The 19,321-nt window shown below is 41.3% G+C and overlaps 1 protein-coding gene across 1 annotated transcript in view; it reads right to left on the bottom strand.

Moving 5' to 3' along the window:
- The window catches only part of rgs9b (regulator of G protein signaling 9b), an 89,723-nt gene that overhangs the window by 50,762 nt on the left and 19,640 nt on the right, over positions 1 to 19,321 (bottom strand). Inside the window, exons 2-5 of the mRNA XM_072558815.1 lie at positions 14,939 to 15,035; positions 7,477 to 7,527; positions 5,509 to 5,615; positions 236 to 287 (exon numbers count right to left, since the gene is read on the bottom strand). Of these exons, the coding sequence (XP_072414916.1) occupies positions 236 to 287; positions 5,509 to 5,615; positions 7,477 to 7,527; positions 14,939 to 15,035 (307 nt within the window). The remainder of the gene's footprint in view (positions 1 to 235; positions 288 to 5,508; positions 5,616 to 7,476; positions 7,528 to 14,938; positions 15,036 to 19,321) is intronic.

The raw sequence follows: 19,321 nt of genomic DNA, 5'->3' as shown, positions 1-19,321 counted from the left end.
AAGTTCATCAATTAACTACTTCATTGCAGAATGGAAATAATGTCTCTACATTACAACAGGGACTAAACTGAATTGGCCTTAAAGCACTTTAAAATGTTCTGAGGTTGTGAACGGCGCAATATAAGTGCAAGGTTTTTCTTGTGTTTTAATGTAAACATTTTGCTGATTTTTCCCACCGCTAGTTGTTTGAGAGTTGGCACATTTAAGGAGGAAAATGATCATGTGAAAGACTCACCATAATCTGTGTCTTCGGCTGGCCACTCCTGAGTGGACCAGAAGTAAGGAGTCTGTGTAGGATTTAAAGAAAAAAGAACAATAAAATAAATTCTTAAATCACAGGAAATACATAGAGATAGGAGGCTGGGACATATGTAAGTGTGTAAAAGCATCTTAAAAATGATAAGGGGTTATCTTGCTGAAGCATACAAGATTCCGATGGGGTTTGACAGGAGAGATGTTGAGAAAATGTTTTCAATAGTGGGGGAATCTCAAATTGGGGGTCATAGTTAGAGAATAAGGGACCAATTCTGGAATTCTCTACCCCAGAGAATTGTGGAAGCTGGATTACTGCTAATATTTAAAGAGGGGGTAGATAGATTAGTAAAATTACAAAGAGTTTAGAGCTCTGAGGAACTAGAAGGAGAGAGGAGTTAGGGCCTGGGGCAGATGAGTTTGGATCTTATGGGATGTTGGGGCAAGACTGAGGGGCCAAATGGCTTACTCCTGTTCCTATTTCCAATGTTCTTAACTTGACATTGAAAAAATATATCTTTGAGCAGTTAATATTGTGTGCATGTAAACTTGAGCTCATCCAAAATATTGGTGCCTGTGTCTTTACTAACACTAAATTCACTTGTCACTTTTGTGCTCATTGGTGTCCTGTTCAGCGAGCTGGCAATTGGGAAGCTCATATTTACGATTTCAAACCTCACCATGTTCTCACTGACTCCTGATCTCTATAAGTTCCTCCAGCCTCACAGCTTTATTTGTATTCCTCTAGTATGGTCTCACACTTGTCTGATTTCCATCACCCAGCCATTGCTGGTCATATGTTCATTGGCCATGGCCAGGTGATCTAACAAGCCACAGGTGAGGTGCCAGAAGACTGGAGGTTGGCTAAGGTGGTGCCACGATTTAAGAAAGTAGTAAGGAAAAGATAGGGAACTATAGACCAGTGAACCTGATTTCGGTGGTGGGCAAGTTGTTGGAGGGAATCCTGAGGGACAGGATGTACATGTATTTGGAAAGGCAAGGACTGATTAGAGATAGTCAGCATGACTTTGTGCATGGGAAGTCATGTCTTACAAACTTGATTGAGTTTTTTGAGGAAGTAACAAAGAGGATTGATGAGGGCACAGCGGTGGACATGATCTACATGGACTTCACTAAGGAGTTCAACAAAGTTCCCCATGGCAGACTGTTTAGCAAGGCTAGATCTCGTGGAATACAGGGAGAACTAACCATTTGGACACAGAACTGACTCAAAGGTAGAAGTCAGAGGGTGGTGGTGGAGGGTTGCTTTTCAGACTGGAGGCCTGTGACCAGTGGAGTGCCACAAGGATCGGTGCTGGGTCCACTGCTTTTCGTCATTTATATAAATGAATTGGATGTGAACATAGGAGGTATGATTTGTAAGTTTGTAGATGACATCAAAATTGGAGGTGTAGTGCACAGTGAAGAAGGTTATTTCAGATTACAACAGGATCCTGATCAAATGGGCCAATGGGCTGAGAAGTGGAAGGTGCAGTTTATTTTAGATAAATGTGAGGTGCTGCAATTTAGAAAGGCAAGTCAGGGCAGCAGTGGTAAAACCCTGGGGAGTATTGCTGAGCAAAGAGACCTTAAAGTGCAGGTTTATAGTTCCCTGAAAGTGGAGTTGCAGGAAGATAGGATGTGAAGAGATCGTCTGGTATGTTTGCTTTTATTAGTCAGTGAACTGAATATAGGAGTTGGGAGGTCATACTGCAGCTGCACAGGACTTCAGTTCCAGCCTTAGGCAACTGTCTGTGTGGAGTCTGCACATTCTCCCCGTGTCTGCGTGGGTTTCCTCTGGGTGCTCCAGTTTCCTCCTACAGTCCAAAGATGAGCAGGTTAGGTGAATTGGCCATGTTAAGTTGCCCATAGTGTATGTTATTAGTCAGGGATAAATATAGGGGAGGGAAATGTGTCTGGGTGGGTTACTCCTCAGAGGGTCGGTGTGGACTTGTTGGGCCGTAGGGAATCTAATCTAATTCTGGTCTCCCTGCTATAAGAGGGATGTTGTGAAACTTGAAAGGGTTCGTAAAAGATTTACCAGGATGCTGCCAGGTTTGGAGGGTTTGAGCTATAATAGCTGGGGCTGTTTTCACTGGACTGTCAGAGACTGAGGGAAGACCTTAAATAGGTTTATAAATCATGAGGAACATGGATAGGATAAATAGACAAAATCCTTTCCCTGGGGTGGGGGAGTCCAGAACTAGAGGGCATAGGTTTAAGGTGAGAGGGGAAAACTTTATAAGGGACCGAAGTGGCAACGTTTTCACACAGAGAGTGGTGCATGTATGGAATGAGCTGCCAGAGGAAGTGGTGGAGGCTGGTGCAATTGCAACATTTAAAAGGCATCTGGATGGATATATGAATAGGAAGGCTTTAGAAGTATATGGACCAAGAGCTGGCAAATGGGACTAAATTTATTTTGGATGATTGGTTGGCATGAACAAGTTGAACTGAAGGGTCTGTTTCCATGTTGTACATCTCCAGGAATCTATTTCTTCGCCCAGAGGCCCACTGAAGATGTTACCTAGTAGGGTGACAAAATGTCTGGAAATGAACCTTCCAGCTCAGCGAGCAAATCTACATCCAGAATCTCAACCTGAGCTTCAAATCTTCTCTGTCTATTTCTTCACTAAAACTCTTCACCTTTCTCTTTCCCTCTCCTTATTCCTTAAAATCCACTGCTTTGACAAGCCTTTTAGTCACCTGAGGTAAAATCTCCTCAACAAAAAAAAACAAAGAACCACGGATGCTGGAAATCAGAAACAAAATCAGAAATTGCTGGAAAAAACTCAGCAGGTCTAGCAGCATCTATGGAGAGAAAGCAGAGTTAATGTTTTGGGTCCAGTGCCTCTGCTTCAGAACCTTTGACAGATACTGTCAAACCTGCTGGGTTTCTGCGGGTTTTTCAGGGTTTGTTAAAAATTTAACTTTTGATTGTAGTTAAGTTGTTCAAATATATTCTAAGCCAACACAAGTTTTTCTTAAGAATGGTCACTAGACCTGAAACATTAACTGTGTTTTCTCTCCACAGATTCTGCCAGACCTGCTGAGTTTTTCCAACAACTACTGATTTTGTTTATAAAAGCTCATTGCCTGACTTTAATACTGTTTTCTCAGAAAGATCTGGCGATGTTTTACCACATTAAAGACAACAGAAAAATAACTCTGGTCTTGAAACGTTAACTCTGTTTCTCTCTCCACAGATGCTGTCAGACTGGCTGAGTTTCTCCAGCATTCTCTGGGTTTGTTAAAAATTTAAGTTCTGGTTGTAGTTAAGTTCATCAAACATATTCCAAACTAACAACAATTGTTGATTGGTTAAAGTCAAGCTATTTGTAGACCGGCTAGCTTATTTATTAATGGATACTTCATTGCCAAAAGATTCAATGATTCCATCCATGGGTTTTGATTTGACCTGAGTCCTGGTGATATTCTCAGGTTAGCCCTAGATTTCACTAAATACGCATTTAATAGACCCAAGTAGTATCACAGAATCGTTGCAGGGCAGATAGAAGCCACTTATAGAGTATAGAGTCATAGAGATGTACAGCACGGAAACAGACCCTTCAGTTCAACTCGTCCATGTCAACCAGATATCCCAACCCAATCTAGTCCCACCTGCCAGAACCTGACCCATATCCCTCCAAACTCTTCCTATTCATATACCCACCCTTTTAAATGTTGTAATTATACCAGCCTCCACCACTTCGTCTGGCAGCTCATTCCATACACATACCACACTCTGCATGTAAAAGTTGCCCCTTAGGTCTCTTTTATATTTTTCCCCCTCTCACCCTAAACTTATGCCGTCTAGTTCTGGACTCTCCCACCCCAGGGAAAAGACTTTGTCTATTTACCCTATCCATGCCCCTCATGATTTTGTAAACCTCTATAAGGTCACTCCTCAGCTTCCGATGCTCTCAGCGAAAACAGCCCTAGCCTATTCAACCTCTCCCTATAGCTCAAACCCTCCAACCCTGGCAACATCCTTGTAAATCTTTTCTGAACCCTTTCAAGTTTCACAACATCTTTCCGATAGGAAGGAGACCAGAATTGCACGCAATATGCCAACAGTGGCCTAACAAATATCCTGTACAGCTGCAACATGACCTCCCAACTCCTGTACTCAATACACTGACCAATAAAGGAAAGCATACCAAACGCCTTCTTCACTATCGTATCTACCTGCAACTCCACTTTCAAGGAACTACGAACCTGCACTCCAAGGTCTCTTTGTTCAGCAACACTCCCAGGACCTTACCATTAAGTATATAAGTCCTGCTAAGATTTTGCTTTCCCAAAATGCAGTAGCTCACATTTATTTAAATTCAACTCCATCTGCCACTTGGCTCATTGGTCAATCTGATTAAGATCCCGTTGCTACCTGAGATAACCTTCTTTGCTGTCCATCAAATCTGCACCAACCCTGTAAACAGCATCCAATCCACCACCATAACCCCACATTTCCCATGGCTAATTCACACAGCCTGCACATCCCTGGACACTATGGGCAACTTAGCACAGCCAATCCACCTAACCTGAACATCTTGGACAGTAGGAGGAAACCGGACCACCCAGAGGAAACCCACGCAGACACAGGGAGAATATGCAAACTCCACACAAACAGTCTTCGAGGGCTGGAATCAATCCTGGGTCCCTGGCATTGTGAGGCAGCAATGCTAACCACTCAGCCACCAGTCTGTACATCAATTAGCTGATAGCAGCATCTTAATCCGTGTCATCCAAGCCATATCATGAAGTAATTCAGACCTTGCCCAGGAGAGAAATGTGGTCAATGAAAATTGCTCCATTTAACTGTAGCATAAAATCTTGCTATCCTAAAGGAGGCCATTAAGGCAATCATGTTTGTACCAGCTTTCAAGAGCTCCCAATTAATCTGAATTCCTCACCTTTTCCACCCAATTCTCTTTGAATTTCATGTTTTCCCACATTTATCCAACTTCCTTTTGAAATGTATTCTTATATTTACTCCCAGCGCCCTTACTGGCAGCACATTCCAGGTCACAACTCACTTCATCCTTTGGTTTTTTCCACCAATGTTCTTAAATTCTAATGACTGACCTATCTGCACTATTGGAAACAATTTTCCCTGTGTGTAATGGTTCAGTTTTGTATTAATACAGTGTTTGAAATGTAAACAACTCAGGAATCAAGATTAGTGAGCAAATTCCACATGTTCACCCAAAACTGTGTGCATTCATGTTTAACGAGTGGCAAAGCCGGGTTACCTACCTGGAACCTGTAAAGACTGTTGTCATGCTTCAGGACCAGGTTCCTGGGCTCCTGTAAGGGGTAAATGTAGCCAAGCTTCACAATCATATTCCCCAAGATGTAGCCTTCTGGAAAAAAACATGTCATTTCAATTAAAAACCCAACAACGGTTTAGTTAGAGTGAAGTTATTGAAATAAAAAGTAATTCATAAAACAGGTTCTATAGATATATATACATATGTGTAAAGACATTACAAGTGGACTTGTTGGGCCAAAGGGCCTGTTTCCACACTGTAAGTAATCTAAATCTAAATCTAAAATAATATCATATACACTACAACGCACACATTCTGGGTGGCCCTGTGGCTCAGTGATTAGCACTGCTGCCTCACAGCACCAGGGTCCCAGGTCGATTCCAGCCTCGGGCGAATGTCTGTGTGGAGTTTGCATATTCTCCCCATGTCTGTATGGGTTTCCTCCTGCAGGCCAGGTGTATTGGCCATGTTAAATAGCCCATAGTGTTAGGTGCATTAGTGACAGGGAAATGAATCCAGGTGGGTTATTCTTCGGAGGGTCGGTGTGGACTTGTTCGGCCAAAGGGCCTGTTTCCACACTGTAGGCAATCTAATCTAATCATTCTACACAGATACACATGTATATTTGTGCATTAATTGCACATATTATGAAGTGTCAACAATGGACCAGCAGATCATACTCTCAGCTCATTCAAATCCCAATCCAGAATCAAGAGCATTCTGTTGACTATTTGAAGTATGCAACTTCTAATTATGCACAATCAGTCCTTGCTTGCAAGCCTCAATAAAGTATACTCACCATTTATTGTAATTGGAGGTAATTTATTAAATAATCCACACACTGCGCTAAATGTTTGGCTGGAAGCCAATTTAAGATCCTTGGTCAGGTTTGCAGTATGTGCTAGAAGCTAAATCCATAAATATAGAGCGTCTTTTTTTTTAGCAGAAGGAATTTTTACATACATTTTCATAAAATAAAGGGTCATGGATTTAGTCAATCGCTGCTACATCCCCATGGCAACACCGTGACTAATCAGAATCTATCTGCCTGGCTTGAAAATTAAGATTGACAGTTAACAGTTCTTGCTATCAATGATGGCCCAGCCAAGCAGCACCCCCTTCTCATGCTCTATAAATGGTATCTCCTTTTTCAAGCCTGCCTCTTGTGCCCTAGTTCTGATGAATGCGAGATGAAAAGCTTCAACTTCTTGTCTCCTTTTCGCAATGTCTGTATTTGTTGTGTGAAAGTTGGCTGTTGGGTTTTCTGTGAAACCTCAGTAAGTAGCTGTAAAGTTCCATTGTAATGTCCTGAGGTTGTGCTATATAAATGCAAGTCTTTCTTCTGTTTAACATGCAATGTAAACATGCATAATGTATTATATGTGTACATGTTTACATACAGAAATACTTCACAGTTTTCTCACCAAATCAACCAATTATCAAGCTTAATGGAATCTTTCACCTTCCTTGAAAATATAAAATCTAGCATGACGCAATCCATTCTAATAAACCTGAAGGTCTGTGTCATAGCCCATTAATTTAGCACTGTCATTGTTAGAGCCCTAATCTGATCCACATGAATTCAGAAGAAGAACAGGAACAGAAATGACAAGTGATACACAACTGCTTGCTGACCATCGAGGTTGTTAGTCTAACAATTCAGGTGGTGCCTGTATGAGACCCATTTTCTGATTTCAATGCCAGCAGCTGCTAATTGGGTTTTGGGGCTCCATGGGAATCAATGCCTCATGGCATCCTCAAACGTAGAGTACAGGGGCATATTGTAATCACAGCATCTAGGAAGAAACAATTGCCCATCAGTTATTGATAGGAGTAAGAAGTTGAAGATGCTTTATAGGACAAAGGATTGATGGAGGTAAAGAGGGTGGAGGTAAGTGAACCTGTTTTATAAAATTTGATCCAATGCTGTATAGCTAAGAGTTTGTGCTCTTACCTTCATCTGTAATTTGCAGGCGCTGAATCAGCCATTCCAGCACATCTTGCCCTACAAGAGAACAGGCAGCATCGTGAAGATACCCAAATGCTGGGAATGGTTATAGGGAAGAAAATAGGGTTGGAATTGTGTCAACTTCCTTAGACCCATCTCAATAGGCTCTTGTCAATCTTGGGCTGTTCTTTCCTGAAGAGATTTTCTTTCTGCAAGTGTGGTTATATTCTACTGACTCTAGAGCAGGGACCCTGTAAACCTACACATAGCTTTTTGTAATTTCAAAACTATACCTTATTCATTAAAAAAAAACCTTTAGATACATACTGTTATTGACAGGACCAAACACCCTAAAAAATATTAAAATATTAAGACTGCAATTTTATCTTATTTTAAAGGCAAATGTAAAGCATCATGTTTCAGATGTAATTTGATTGGTCAAAAGACTAGGCTTGAAACAAAACAACTTTATTCTTACATTATAGTTAAAATACAAAATAAAATAGAATTGGAATAACTTAGCTTTATTGAAAAACGTAGCAGAATAATAGATTGCATAACTATTAAACAGCAGCTGGTCAAATATAGTGACATTGCATAAACACACCTTTGGCAAAGGCAAATTCAGTAAAATCAATTGTCTCTCATGCATTTCTCTAGTCCAGGAGGAAAGAACATCAAGAGAAAACGCTTGAGTGAGAGAACGCAAGCATTTTGCTGTAGCAGGGAGACATATTTGGCAGCTTCCAAACCCCAAAAGCATTTGAAAGTTAAATTAAAATCCTGGTTCTGTGGGAGCTCCACTACAGCCTTTCATGCTGCTTCTATTGTTTGAACTCTTTTTAAAAAAAAACAAAGCTAGTTGCACTGCTGAGCACAGAGCAGAAGCTTGGCTCCAGGTTTACAACACTTGCTTTCAAGAGAAACAGAACACAACAAAACCCTCTTAAAGGCACATCTTACCACAATACATAGTCACTAAAACAATTTGGTTATGCATAGTCTCAGCATATTGAGAACAACAAACATTGGAGTTTGACTCTCCTGACAGTTCCAAAAGGCCAAGGCATTTCTTAATTATGTAAGATACAATTTACATGTATTTGAGGCATTGGGATGATTTGATAACTGAATGGACCCCCCATTATACTTCGGCAGAAAGACCTTAGAAGATGATCTTTCCCCACTGCGCCTTGGTGGCAGCTGGCCCAAGCTTTAGTGCATCCCTCGGCATGTAGTCCTGGACTTTGGAATGTGCCAGTCTGCAACATTTGGTTGAGGTCAATGCCTTGCTCTGGAAGACCAACAAGTTTCAGGAAGACCAAAGAACATCTTTCACAATATTGATGGTCCTCCAAGCTTGGTTGATCTTTGTTTCGGTGTACATCCCAGGGAACAGACTAGAGGGCAGAGTCCTGTGAATCTACGCATACCATTTAGCTATTACTAAATTTGAGGTGGGTGATTGCAACATATCAGGGTTGATGATTGTTGCTTCCTTGTTTTGCAAAGTGGTGTCACTGTTTCAACGTCTGCAGTGTGAATCTGTCTGCATTTCCCGTCTTCATGGATTGGGCTGTATACTGTGACACTGCAGATTGCAGGCAGATAGGAGATGTTAGGTTATTCTGGCCAAGAGGCATTACTCCTGTTAGGACCTGGCACTGATCTTACCCACATAATTTCCATTGAACAACACTCTTCCACTCATGGCATCTTCTCTGGAGCAGTAGTTGTGCTGTAGTCTTGGTCAAGACTCACAGATACACAAATTGCACTGACTGCCTTCAACTCACTGGCTGATAAATTGGTGTCAATGTTCACATCTGTTCTTTAAACAAAAGGAAAATATATTCACAAGTGTAACTTTACACTCAACTGAATCATGTCGCAATTCAATGACAAACATAGTCTTTATAACTAGCTTAGCAGGACAGTCACTAGATGCAACTGGCTCAATTTTGCCAATTAAATTGGAAGTGTAGGTTCTGAATGGGAGCTTTTCTGGCACAATTATGGTGTCCCTGCTTCTGAGTCAGAGGTTCTGGGTTCCAGTTCCACTTCAGGGTTTAATGGCTAAGGAAGGTGTCCTCATAACATGACCGAACAGGTAAGTATCCACTTGTTAAACTTTCTAACACATGTCAATGGCAGGGGGTGAGAGTGGGACAAACTTAGCCATTTGAAGCATTTATCATCACTGTCCATAACTCCAAGTTGCATGTAAATGTGTACATTGCTATAGAACCTTGAGCCTCTTGGAGAGTTGGTTAGCTCAGTTAACTGAAAGTCTGGTGTGGGTCAGATTAGTGTCAAGAGCAAGTAGTCTGATCCCTGTCTTGGCTGGGGAGGATTTTGAGACTTGCCTCCTTGTCCCACTCCCAGGTTGAGTTTCTGGTGCACTGGATCAGACCAGCCTTCGGGGACAGGACTGAAGAGGAGAAGGATTCTGAATGCTAATTTGTTGCCAGATATAAAAGCATTATCCTAGCCTAGAATCTATTGCAACATGAGAAATTCATTGCTTGACATTAAGAAAGAGTTTTCAAAATCAATCCATTAGTGAGTGGATTCTTAATGAATCCAAACACAGAAAATACAGAAAAACATTAAGAAAATACTTTATCTTAATTAAAACACATATAATCAAATCTCATATTAATGCAATGCATTCTAAATTAAATGGTTTCTACACGCTACCATCTAGTTGCTTTACCAGTAAACTGAATTATTCAATTATTGATCTTCTGCATTGTTGATTAGGAGAGTTAACAAACCTCAAATGTCCATTAACAAGAGGCCATGCTTCAGATTACTGGCTATTTTAAGTTTCCATATGCTTCCCATTCCGATCTCTCTCTACCCTCAGCCTCCTACGCTCTTCCGGAGAAGTTCAATAGAAATTTGAAGATTGAACATTGAGTTTAACATTTTCACATCCTAGCCAGTGTTATCATTCTTTCAGACCACAACTGTTATCCTGCTGTTTTCATTTACATTCCCCTTCTGACCCAGCTTTGGTTTCTTTGCTTGTTCCATTACCTTCTGGCTTGCACCTTCAACCCTCAACCCTTCTGATTCCCACCTTTCCCTGTTTATCTTTCCTCCCTAGGCACAGCCTGGAAGTGGTTATTGGTGGAGTGAAGGGAATTGAGATGGGGCAAAAAAGACACAATTTTACGAATGCAAAGATTTCAGACAGTGTTAGCTATGGGGGGGGGGGGGGGGGTGTGGGGGGGGGGGTGTGGTTACTGTCAATCCTTCCTCAGATGGGACAGAGATGTAAGAACCATAGCTTCAACAAGGGCTGCTCTCCTTTAGGAGAACAAGGTCTTAAATTGAGCAGTGTTGCTATTCTAACCCTGCCTGCCAGCAAAGATCACAAAGGACGCTTCATGATCAATAAGTTCTCCAGCTCTTCAGTCTCCTGTAGGTGTCAGCATTTAGTTTATATAATCCTCTTATTGTCAGACCAAGTAACCTAGCAACAGACTGAGATAATGAAGGGATGAATCATTGGCATTATTCTTTAGCTGATTTTGTTTTATCTCCTAAGTGTAGCAGATGAGTGGCATCATAGTACTGAAGAATGTGGTGTTTAACAGCAGAAATAGTTAACAACCATATGACAACTAGCAGAGAACTTCATCGATGAACAGGAATTTGAGAAATATAGAGAAGGCTCGACTTCACAGCAAAGGTTACATTGTCAATCATATCTGAGTTAATCCTATTTCTCCCTCTAACACACTGCAATAAACCTCCAATATCACTGTAGATCAAACTGCAGCACTTCAGATTAAATCATGCATTGCAAATGAAATGGTGTAGATTGGGCTTCAAGAGCTGAAAGCATTATCCAGAAATGAAATGATGCAGTGAAAACAGCTATTTATTCAGAGATGAAAAGAGACACAGTGTCAGGAAATATGAAAGATAGAAATTCACAACCAGTGAATCAAACACCATAACAATGAAAACCAGCTCAAATTTACAAGTAGGAATTAAATCTCATGAAAGGTCTTGTTACGTTTAATGTTTTACCTAGTTGTTTCCTCACATACTCTAATGGTAGTGTTCCCAGGTTTTAATGTTAATGTACAATGGTAAACTCTAATGCAGAAGGAGGTTTAGTGCCTCATTGTACCCATGCAGGCTCTCTAAAGAAGCCACGTATCCTCATATTGTTTTAAATTATTTATTTTAAATTTTATCTCTTCAGATTTCCTTTGCTTTCAAAAAGCTGCTTTAGAATCTATTAACTTCACTGTTTCTGATCTGACATTCCAGGTCTCAGTACAATGCCATCCATTGACCTTGGCAGGTGACAGGCTGTAGCTGTGGTTTTTGCCACAGACTTAACACTGTCTGTGTGACTGTCAAAGGCTTATTTCGTGGGTAACAGTCTCTCCCACCACAGGCTGAATGAACAGAGTTGGTCTGAGGTTGGTTGAGGTTATTTTGTTTCCTTCCAGTGATCTTTACTTTTCCTCCATCTGGTCATCTATTGTGTGCGCTGATCTTTTCTTCCCTGCCTTAGGGTGGCATGGTGGCACAGTGGTTAGCACTGCTTCCTCACAGCACCAGAGACCCGGGTTCAATTCCCGACTCAGGCGATTGACTGTGTGGAGTTTGCACATTCTCCCCGTGTCTGCGTGGGTTTCCTCCAGGTGCTCCGGTTTCCTCCCACAGTCCAAAGATGTGTAGGTCAGGTGAACTGGCCATGCCAAATTGCTCGTAGTGTTAGGTAAAGGGGTAAATGTAGGGGAATGGGTGGGTTGCGGGTCGGTGTGGACTTGTTGGGCCGCAGGGCCTGTTTCCACACTGTAAATAATCTAATCTAATCTTCTGATTTCTCGCATCCAGGAACTGGCAAGGATTTCCCATGCACTAACTCCAATCCTGGTCAACCTGAGGTCTTGCTTGCTGACGTCTTTGCACGCAGGCCTGGTGGATTTCATGCCAATAGCAAGCTCGCCGTAGAGATGTCTTTGGGGATGCAGTCACTACCCATTTGGTACATGTGACCCAGTCAAAGAGGTCAATGCTGATTCATCAGGACAAACTTACTGGGAATCCTTACACACTGGGATACGTCTGTATTTAGCACTCCATCTTTTGCCAGGAATCCCCGACATTCATCTGAAACACGGAAGAGGTGGAGTTCTGAAGAAGATCTGAAACATTGACTCTATTTTTCTCTCTCCACACATACTGTCAGACCTGCTGAGTTTCTCCAGCATTCCCTGTGTTTGCTTCAGATTTTCAGCACCCACAGTGTTTTGCCTTTATCCGAATTAGAAACTGTTCAGCTATTTTTCCTGGCTCCTGTTAGTTGTCCATTCTTTGCTTCTGTAAAGGAAGGGGCTGAAAATACAAGCCGGGCATATTTTGGAATTGGATTTTTTGATGAGTTTCCCTGTTGGTACGCACTCAACTTCTCAACTGTGACTTCACAGTTATAGCCTCGCTAATCCTGATATTGATTTTGGCAGTTTTACTTTGTAATTCGATTGTGGGACATGGACATAATTAGCTGGGCCAGCATTCAGAATCATAGAGGTGTACAGCATGCAAACAGACCCTGCGGTCCAATCATCCATTCCAATCAGATATCCTAAATTAATCTAGACCCATTTGCCAGCACTTGGCCCGTATCTTTCTCAACCCTTCCCATTCATATACCCATTCGGATGCCTTTTAAATACTGTAAATATACCAACCTCCACCACTTCCTCTGGCACATCATTCCACACATGCACCACCTTGGCACAGAAGAGTTGATCCTTAGGTCCCTTTTAAATCTTTCCCCTCTCACTTTAAACCTATGTCCTCTAATTTTGGATTCTCCTACCCTGGGGAAAAAGACCTTGTCTATTTACCCTATACGTGCCCCTTTTTATTTTATAAACCTCTATAAGGTCACCCCTCAACCTCCGACACTCCAGGGAAAACAGCCCCAGCCTATTCAGCCTCTCCCTCAATCTTCCAACCCTGGAAACATCCTTGTACACCTTTTCTGAAACCTTTCAAGTCTAACATCATCTTTCCTATAGCACAAACTGAACACGGTATTCCAAAAGCCTCAATGTCACATCCTCTTAAAATCGTGTATGTTTCAGTAGGGTCATCTCTTGTTTTTCTTAATTCCAACAGACTCAGGGCCCATCTACCTTCCTCATAAGATAGACCCTCCATATCAGGTATTAGCCTCATTAACTTAGTCATAGAGTCGTAGAGCTGTACAGCAAGGAAACAGACCCTTTAATCCAACCTCATCAATGCCAAACAGATACCCTAAATTAATCTAGTCCCATTTGTATGATTGAGATGCCTTGAAAAGATGGTAGTGAGCTGCCTTCATGAACCAGACCATGCAATCAGTTGTTACTGGTGATTGTTGATACAAGGAATGCAAAGGTCATAGAGTCTTAGAATCAATCAGCACAGAAGCAGAACCTTTGGTCCAACCAGTCTATGCAGAACATAATCCCAAACTAAACTAGTCCCACCTGCCTGAACTTGGTCCATATCCCTTCAAACATTTCTTATTCATGAATTTATCCAATGTCTTTTAAATGTTGTAACTGTACCGTTTCTACCACTTTCTCTGGAAGTTCATTCCACACATGAATCACTCTCAATGTAAGACAGTTACCCTGCATGTTTTTTTTTTGTAAATCTTTCTCCTCTCACTTTAAAAATACGCCCCCTAGTCTTGAACTCCCTCACCCTAGGGAAAGAGGTCTTCCATTCACCGTATCCACTCACCACCACGCCGCCATGATTTATAAGCCTCTATAAAGTCACCTCTCAACCTCCTACACTCCAGTGAAAAAGGTTGCAGCCTATCCAACCTATTTTTATAACACAACCCCTCCATTCCTGGCACCATCCTGAGAAATCTTTTCTGAACCCTCTCCAGTTTAATAATATTGTTCCTATAGCAGGGTGACCAGAACTGCACCCAGTACAATAGAAGAGGCCCTCACCAGCACCCTGTACAAACCTCAACAATGACGTACCATCTCCTAAACTGAAAGGTCTGGGCAATGAAGGCAAGTATGCTAAACACCTTCTTAACCACCATGTCAACCTGTGATGTAAACCTTGCTGCAGGAGGTTGCGGATTCTGGATTATGTAGCACATTATGTAGTCGGATACTTCAGCAGTTTACTTTACTTTCATATTTCGGAAATAAGTAATTGGCGGTGAAGCACTTTAGGTCATCACAAGGTCATGAAAGCAAATACAAGCTCTTGCATTTTTTTAAAAAAATCATTTTGGTTTCAGTGCATGTGCAATAATTTACAAATAGTTAGATCACCCATCTACACCTGATAACTGTGGTCCTGATGGAAAGATGTTGCGGTGGATTGTAATGAAGAGTTTTAAAACCAGTTTTAAGAAGTAAGTGCAAGAATAGCAGCCAGAATCACCACAGTGGAAGATTATTAACTCACTTACCTGTCATTGCATGAGGGATTGTAGTTATTATCAGCCTCTGGGTTTGGGTTTTAATTCCAGTATTTGGATCCTGCATCTCCTTTATCAGAGGCTCAATCTAAACAGAGAAGAGGTGAAAAGGAGAGAATGGGCAAACAATGTAAAAACTGAAGAACAGAAAGTAAACATATTATCTCAACTTGTATGGGGCTATGCTTATTCAAGATCTGCTACCGTGTAGTTTCACACCAGTGAGACTGAGAACATTCATCTCCTGATCATATAATGTACAAATGCTCATTGGAAAGGATGTCCCGGAGCATCAAGCCGGACAATCATCTTTCTTCCTATTTCAGAGAGTGCCTCCCTATCCCATAAAACTGTCTAAGGCATAAGTCAGGGCGACAGCAGATGCTCTCCACTTGCCTGGGTGAGTGCAGCTGCAAACTTCAAGAAGTTCCACACCATCCAGGACAAAGCAACTTGTTTGATTGCACCACATACATTGACCAATGCATCTTGGCAGCAATGTGTGCCATTCACAAGATGGACTACAGTAACCCAGCAAAGCTCCTTGTCTGCACCTTTCAAACCTGTCACCACCCAGAAGGACGAGGGCAGCAGGTGAACGCAAACACCACCAACTAAAAATTTCCCTTCAAAGCCACACACCATCAGAGCCAAAACTAAATTGTTAATGCTTCAGTGTCACTGGGTCAGAGATTTGGATCTCCCTACCCAACAACACTGTGGTATATCTACACCACACAGACTGCAGCAGTTCAAGAAAGCAGCTCACCAGCCCCCTCTTAAGGGAAAATGAGGATGGGCAACAAATTCTGGTCCTGTTATGACCCCCCATTAACTATTTAAAAAAATCCTCCACTTTCCTGAGCCTCAAACAGACAGTTCGATGTACAACTGGGCCACTTGAAACCAATTTGTATCTTTGCACTTTCTCTCCATTCACATTAGAATTGTCTGGCATTTCTTCCACTTCCCCATTCTCCCACTTCTCCAGCCATAAAGTTGAGTACTTGCTGATAAATACAATAAATCCATTTTTCCAATATTATCTTTAACTTGCCATATCCCTTTAAATTTGACCTGTAGCAGGACTGCCTACCTTTTCATATTAAGTCACGTAGACTAAAATAGACAAGTCTTAAAGAATTGACAAAGAGATTTAATGATCTGCTTTGGTGGAGGTAACAGTTTGTATTTCAATCCAGCCTCTAATATACTCTAATAATTGAATTAGTTTCCCTGGTGTCAGGTATGTATTTATCTAATATAGTCACAATCTTTAATCACTATAATTATAACACAATTTATATGACCCTGTTTGGTAATTACTGCAGGTAAAATAGTGTTCTCTAAATTAAAAGAAATATTGCTCACTAAATCAACAATGGAACATAATTTCAAAACCAGGTTTAATATCTGCACTGACCAGACATCCCTAAGCAATCTAGTCCTATTTTTCAGCATTTGGCCCATATTCCTCTAACCGTCAAACCTTTCCTATTCATGTACCCATCCAGATGCTATGTAAATGTTGTAATTATACCTGTCTCCACCACCTCTTTCCTTCATTGGTCAGTGTATTGAGTACAGGAGTTGGGATGTCATGTTGCAGCTGTACAGGACATTGATGAAGCCACTTTTGGAATACAGCAATCAATTTGGTCGCCCTAGAAAGATGTTAAAATTGAGCAGGTGCAGAAAAGACTTTCAAGGATATTGCCAGGACTGAAGGGAGAAGCTGAATTGGCTGGGACTATTTTCCCTAGAGCATTGGAGGCTTAGGGGTGACCTTATAGAGGTTTATAAAATCATTAGAGGCATGGATAGGGTGAATAGACAAGGTCATTTTCCTGGGATGGGAGGGAGTCCAGAATCAGAAGGCATAGCTTTAAGGTGAGAGAGGAAAGATTTGAAAGGAATCTGAGAGATAACTTTTTCATAGAACATGCACGGTGCATGCATGGAACGATTTGCCAGAGGAAGTGGTGGAGGCTGGTACAATTACAACATTTAAAAGGCATCTGGATGGGTAGATGAATAGGAAAGTTTTGGTCCAAATGCTGGCAAGTGGGATTAGGTCATATTGGGATATCTAGTTGGCATGGATGATTTGTACTGAAGGGTCTGTTTTTGTGCTGTATGACGCTGTAACAATCCTCTGGTTGAGATGCAGTGTTAAAAAGCCATAAGTGCCAGGCTAGCAGCGCACAGAAACTTCTAGAACTTGCAGACAGAAAGCGCCCAGCTCTCCTTTTTTCTCCTTCTCTCTGGGAAAAAGACAGAAAACAAAGAGAATTTTAAAACCAGGAGAGACCTAGGTCCACCTGATCAATCATCAAACTGAAGAGCAACCAACAGCCAACAGTATGTCATTATTGCCAACATCAAAAAGACAGTGAGAAAATAAAATTTGACCTGTGTCCTTTAGACTTTGACCTTGGGAATTTTGTTTATCCTATCTATATTTATGATTTCCCCATCCATACAGAATATGTTAAACCGTTTTTCTTAATTGTGATTGTGTGTGTGTGTGTGTGTATTTGGGAATTTTAATGGGTTAAGTTGCATATTAGCTGATTAGGAATCCTTTCTTTGCTCTTGTTAAAGTCAAGGGTCTTTCAATAAATAGAGATTTTTTTATCTGTTACTGAAAAAACATGATATGAATTACTATTGTCCTGATTAGCAGTCAGTCAGGAAAACGGTCACCATAGCGGCCTTATTGGGATTTCATACATCTTGTGACAGCTTGTAGAGCAGTGGGGCTCAATTAGCAACATACTTTTTCCAGTTAAATCACTAAAGGAGTAAAATCCCCAGTTGAAATTTTTCCCATCGGAGAGAACTAAAGGAAGGAAGGACCAAATTACCTGTTTTGATGGTTTTACTAAAGCGATAATGATCTGTCAGGGCAGCCGTGAAAGGCACACACCCCATGCCCCCCACCCTCCAGTCCTTCCTTAAAACAATGCTCTGGGATATTTTACATGCACCAGCTGGAGCCTCAGTCTAACATCCCATCAGAAAGGTAACATTTCTGGGCACTGTAGCGTTCTCCAAGTATTGCACTAGAGTGTCAGCCTTGAGTATTTTTACTCAGTAAACTTGAACACTCAGATGACCCAGTAATATCCACTGAGTGACACAGAAAGGGGAAGCATTCAGATATCCCACTCCTGACCTGGTCCACCGACCTGGTCACAAAAATGGATGTGCTTATTTGACCGGACCATAGTGCTCCCTACTATTGTATGGCCTGCACACAGTCAAGTTTCTAGGTTTCAAAATGAAGGGTCAGCACACCACTGAGGTCTCAGGGAGAGGCCATCACCCAAAAAGATGTGATTCCACGTGAGTCAATGCCAACCAAACAAGTTAGCAGAGGAATCACATGCAACCAATTGTAATTTAGGCAAGCAAGGAAATTCTTACAAAAGGAGATGTGTATATGTCCTTGAAGATTCCTGAACAGTGATTCTCAGTTTTGGTATCTGGTCAGCATGGATGAGTTGAACTAAAGGGTCTGTTTTCATGTTGTACAGTTATATGACTCTACCATCTTAACAGTTATTGACTGTAAAATGATTAGTGTCCAATGTTGTGAATTTAAGTTTCTTGAGACCATAACATTAGACAGTTGGGAGAGTTCCAAAGAAAAGTTGAATGTGGTTGCTTGTGGATTTTACAAGGAACATTCTCCATGAATCGCTTTAGCTATGCTAAGTATATCTTCACAAATATCTGGTCAAACATAATCTAAATTTGGTGGAGATTTCAATTCATTGATGCCATTAAAGTGACTTTGCCACCTCACCAAGAGACATCTGGACAATTTTGTACTGGTGTAGGATTTTACAGCTGGAAGATTGATGCACTGAGGTTCATTTTAATTAGATATGCTACTTCTATCACATCGAATTATTGCATTGATTTTATATTGTTCACAGGTTCATATTCCTGTAGTAAATATTGAAACTGCTGAATTAAAAACAAAATAGCTGGAATCCAATCGGGTTAACCACCGCCAGCCTGAAGTCTAACTGTATCCTTCCTGGGAGATTGTGAGCAATTTATTCAGATTTTCAAACATCTACATTATCTAATTTGGACTGTAATATCCTAGTATGGTCGCTTATTAATGGATGTTTCCTATTGAATCATAGAATCCCTACAGTTTGGAAGCAGGCCATTTGGCCCATCGAGACCACAACAACTCTCCAAAAGAGCATCATAACCAGACTCACCTCTTATCCTATCCCTGCATTTCCCATGGCTAATCCCCATAGCCTGCACATCCCTGGACACTACGGGCAATTTAGCATGGCCAATCCACCCAATCTTTGGACTCTGGGAGGAAACCAGAGCACTCAGAAGAAA

This window comes from Chiloscyllium punctatum, chromosome 39 (assembly GCF_047496795.1).
Source record: "Chiloscyllium punctatum isolate Juve2018m chromosome 39, sChiPun1.3, whole genome shotgun sequence".
Classification (NCBI taxonomy): domain Eukaryota; kingdom Metazoa; phylum Chordata; class Chondrichthyes; order Orectolobiformes; family Hemiscylliidae; genus Chiloscyllium; species Chiloscyllium punctatum.
This window is presented reverse-complemented; position numbering and strand designations above follow the sequence as displayed.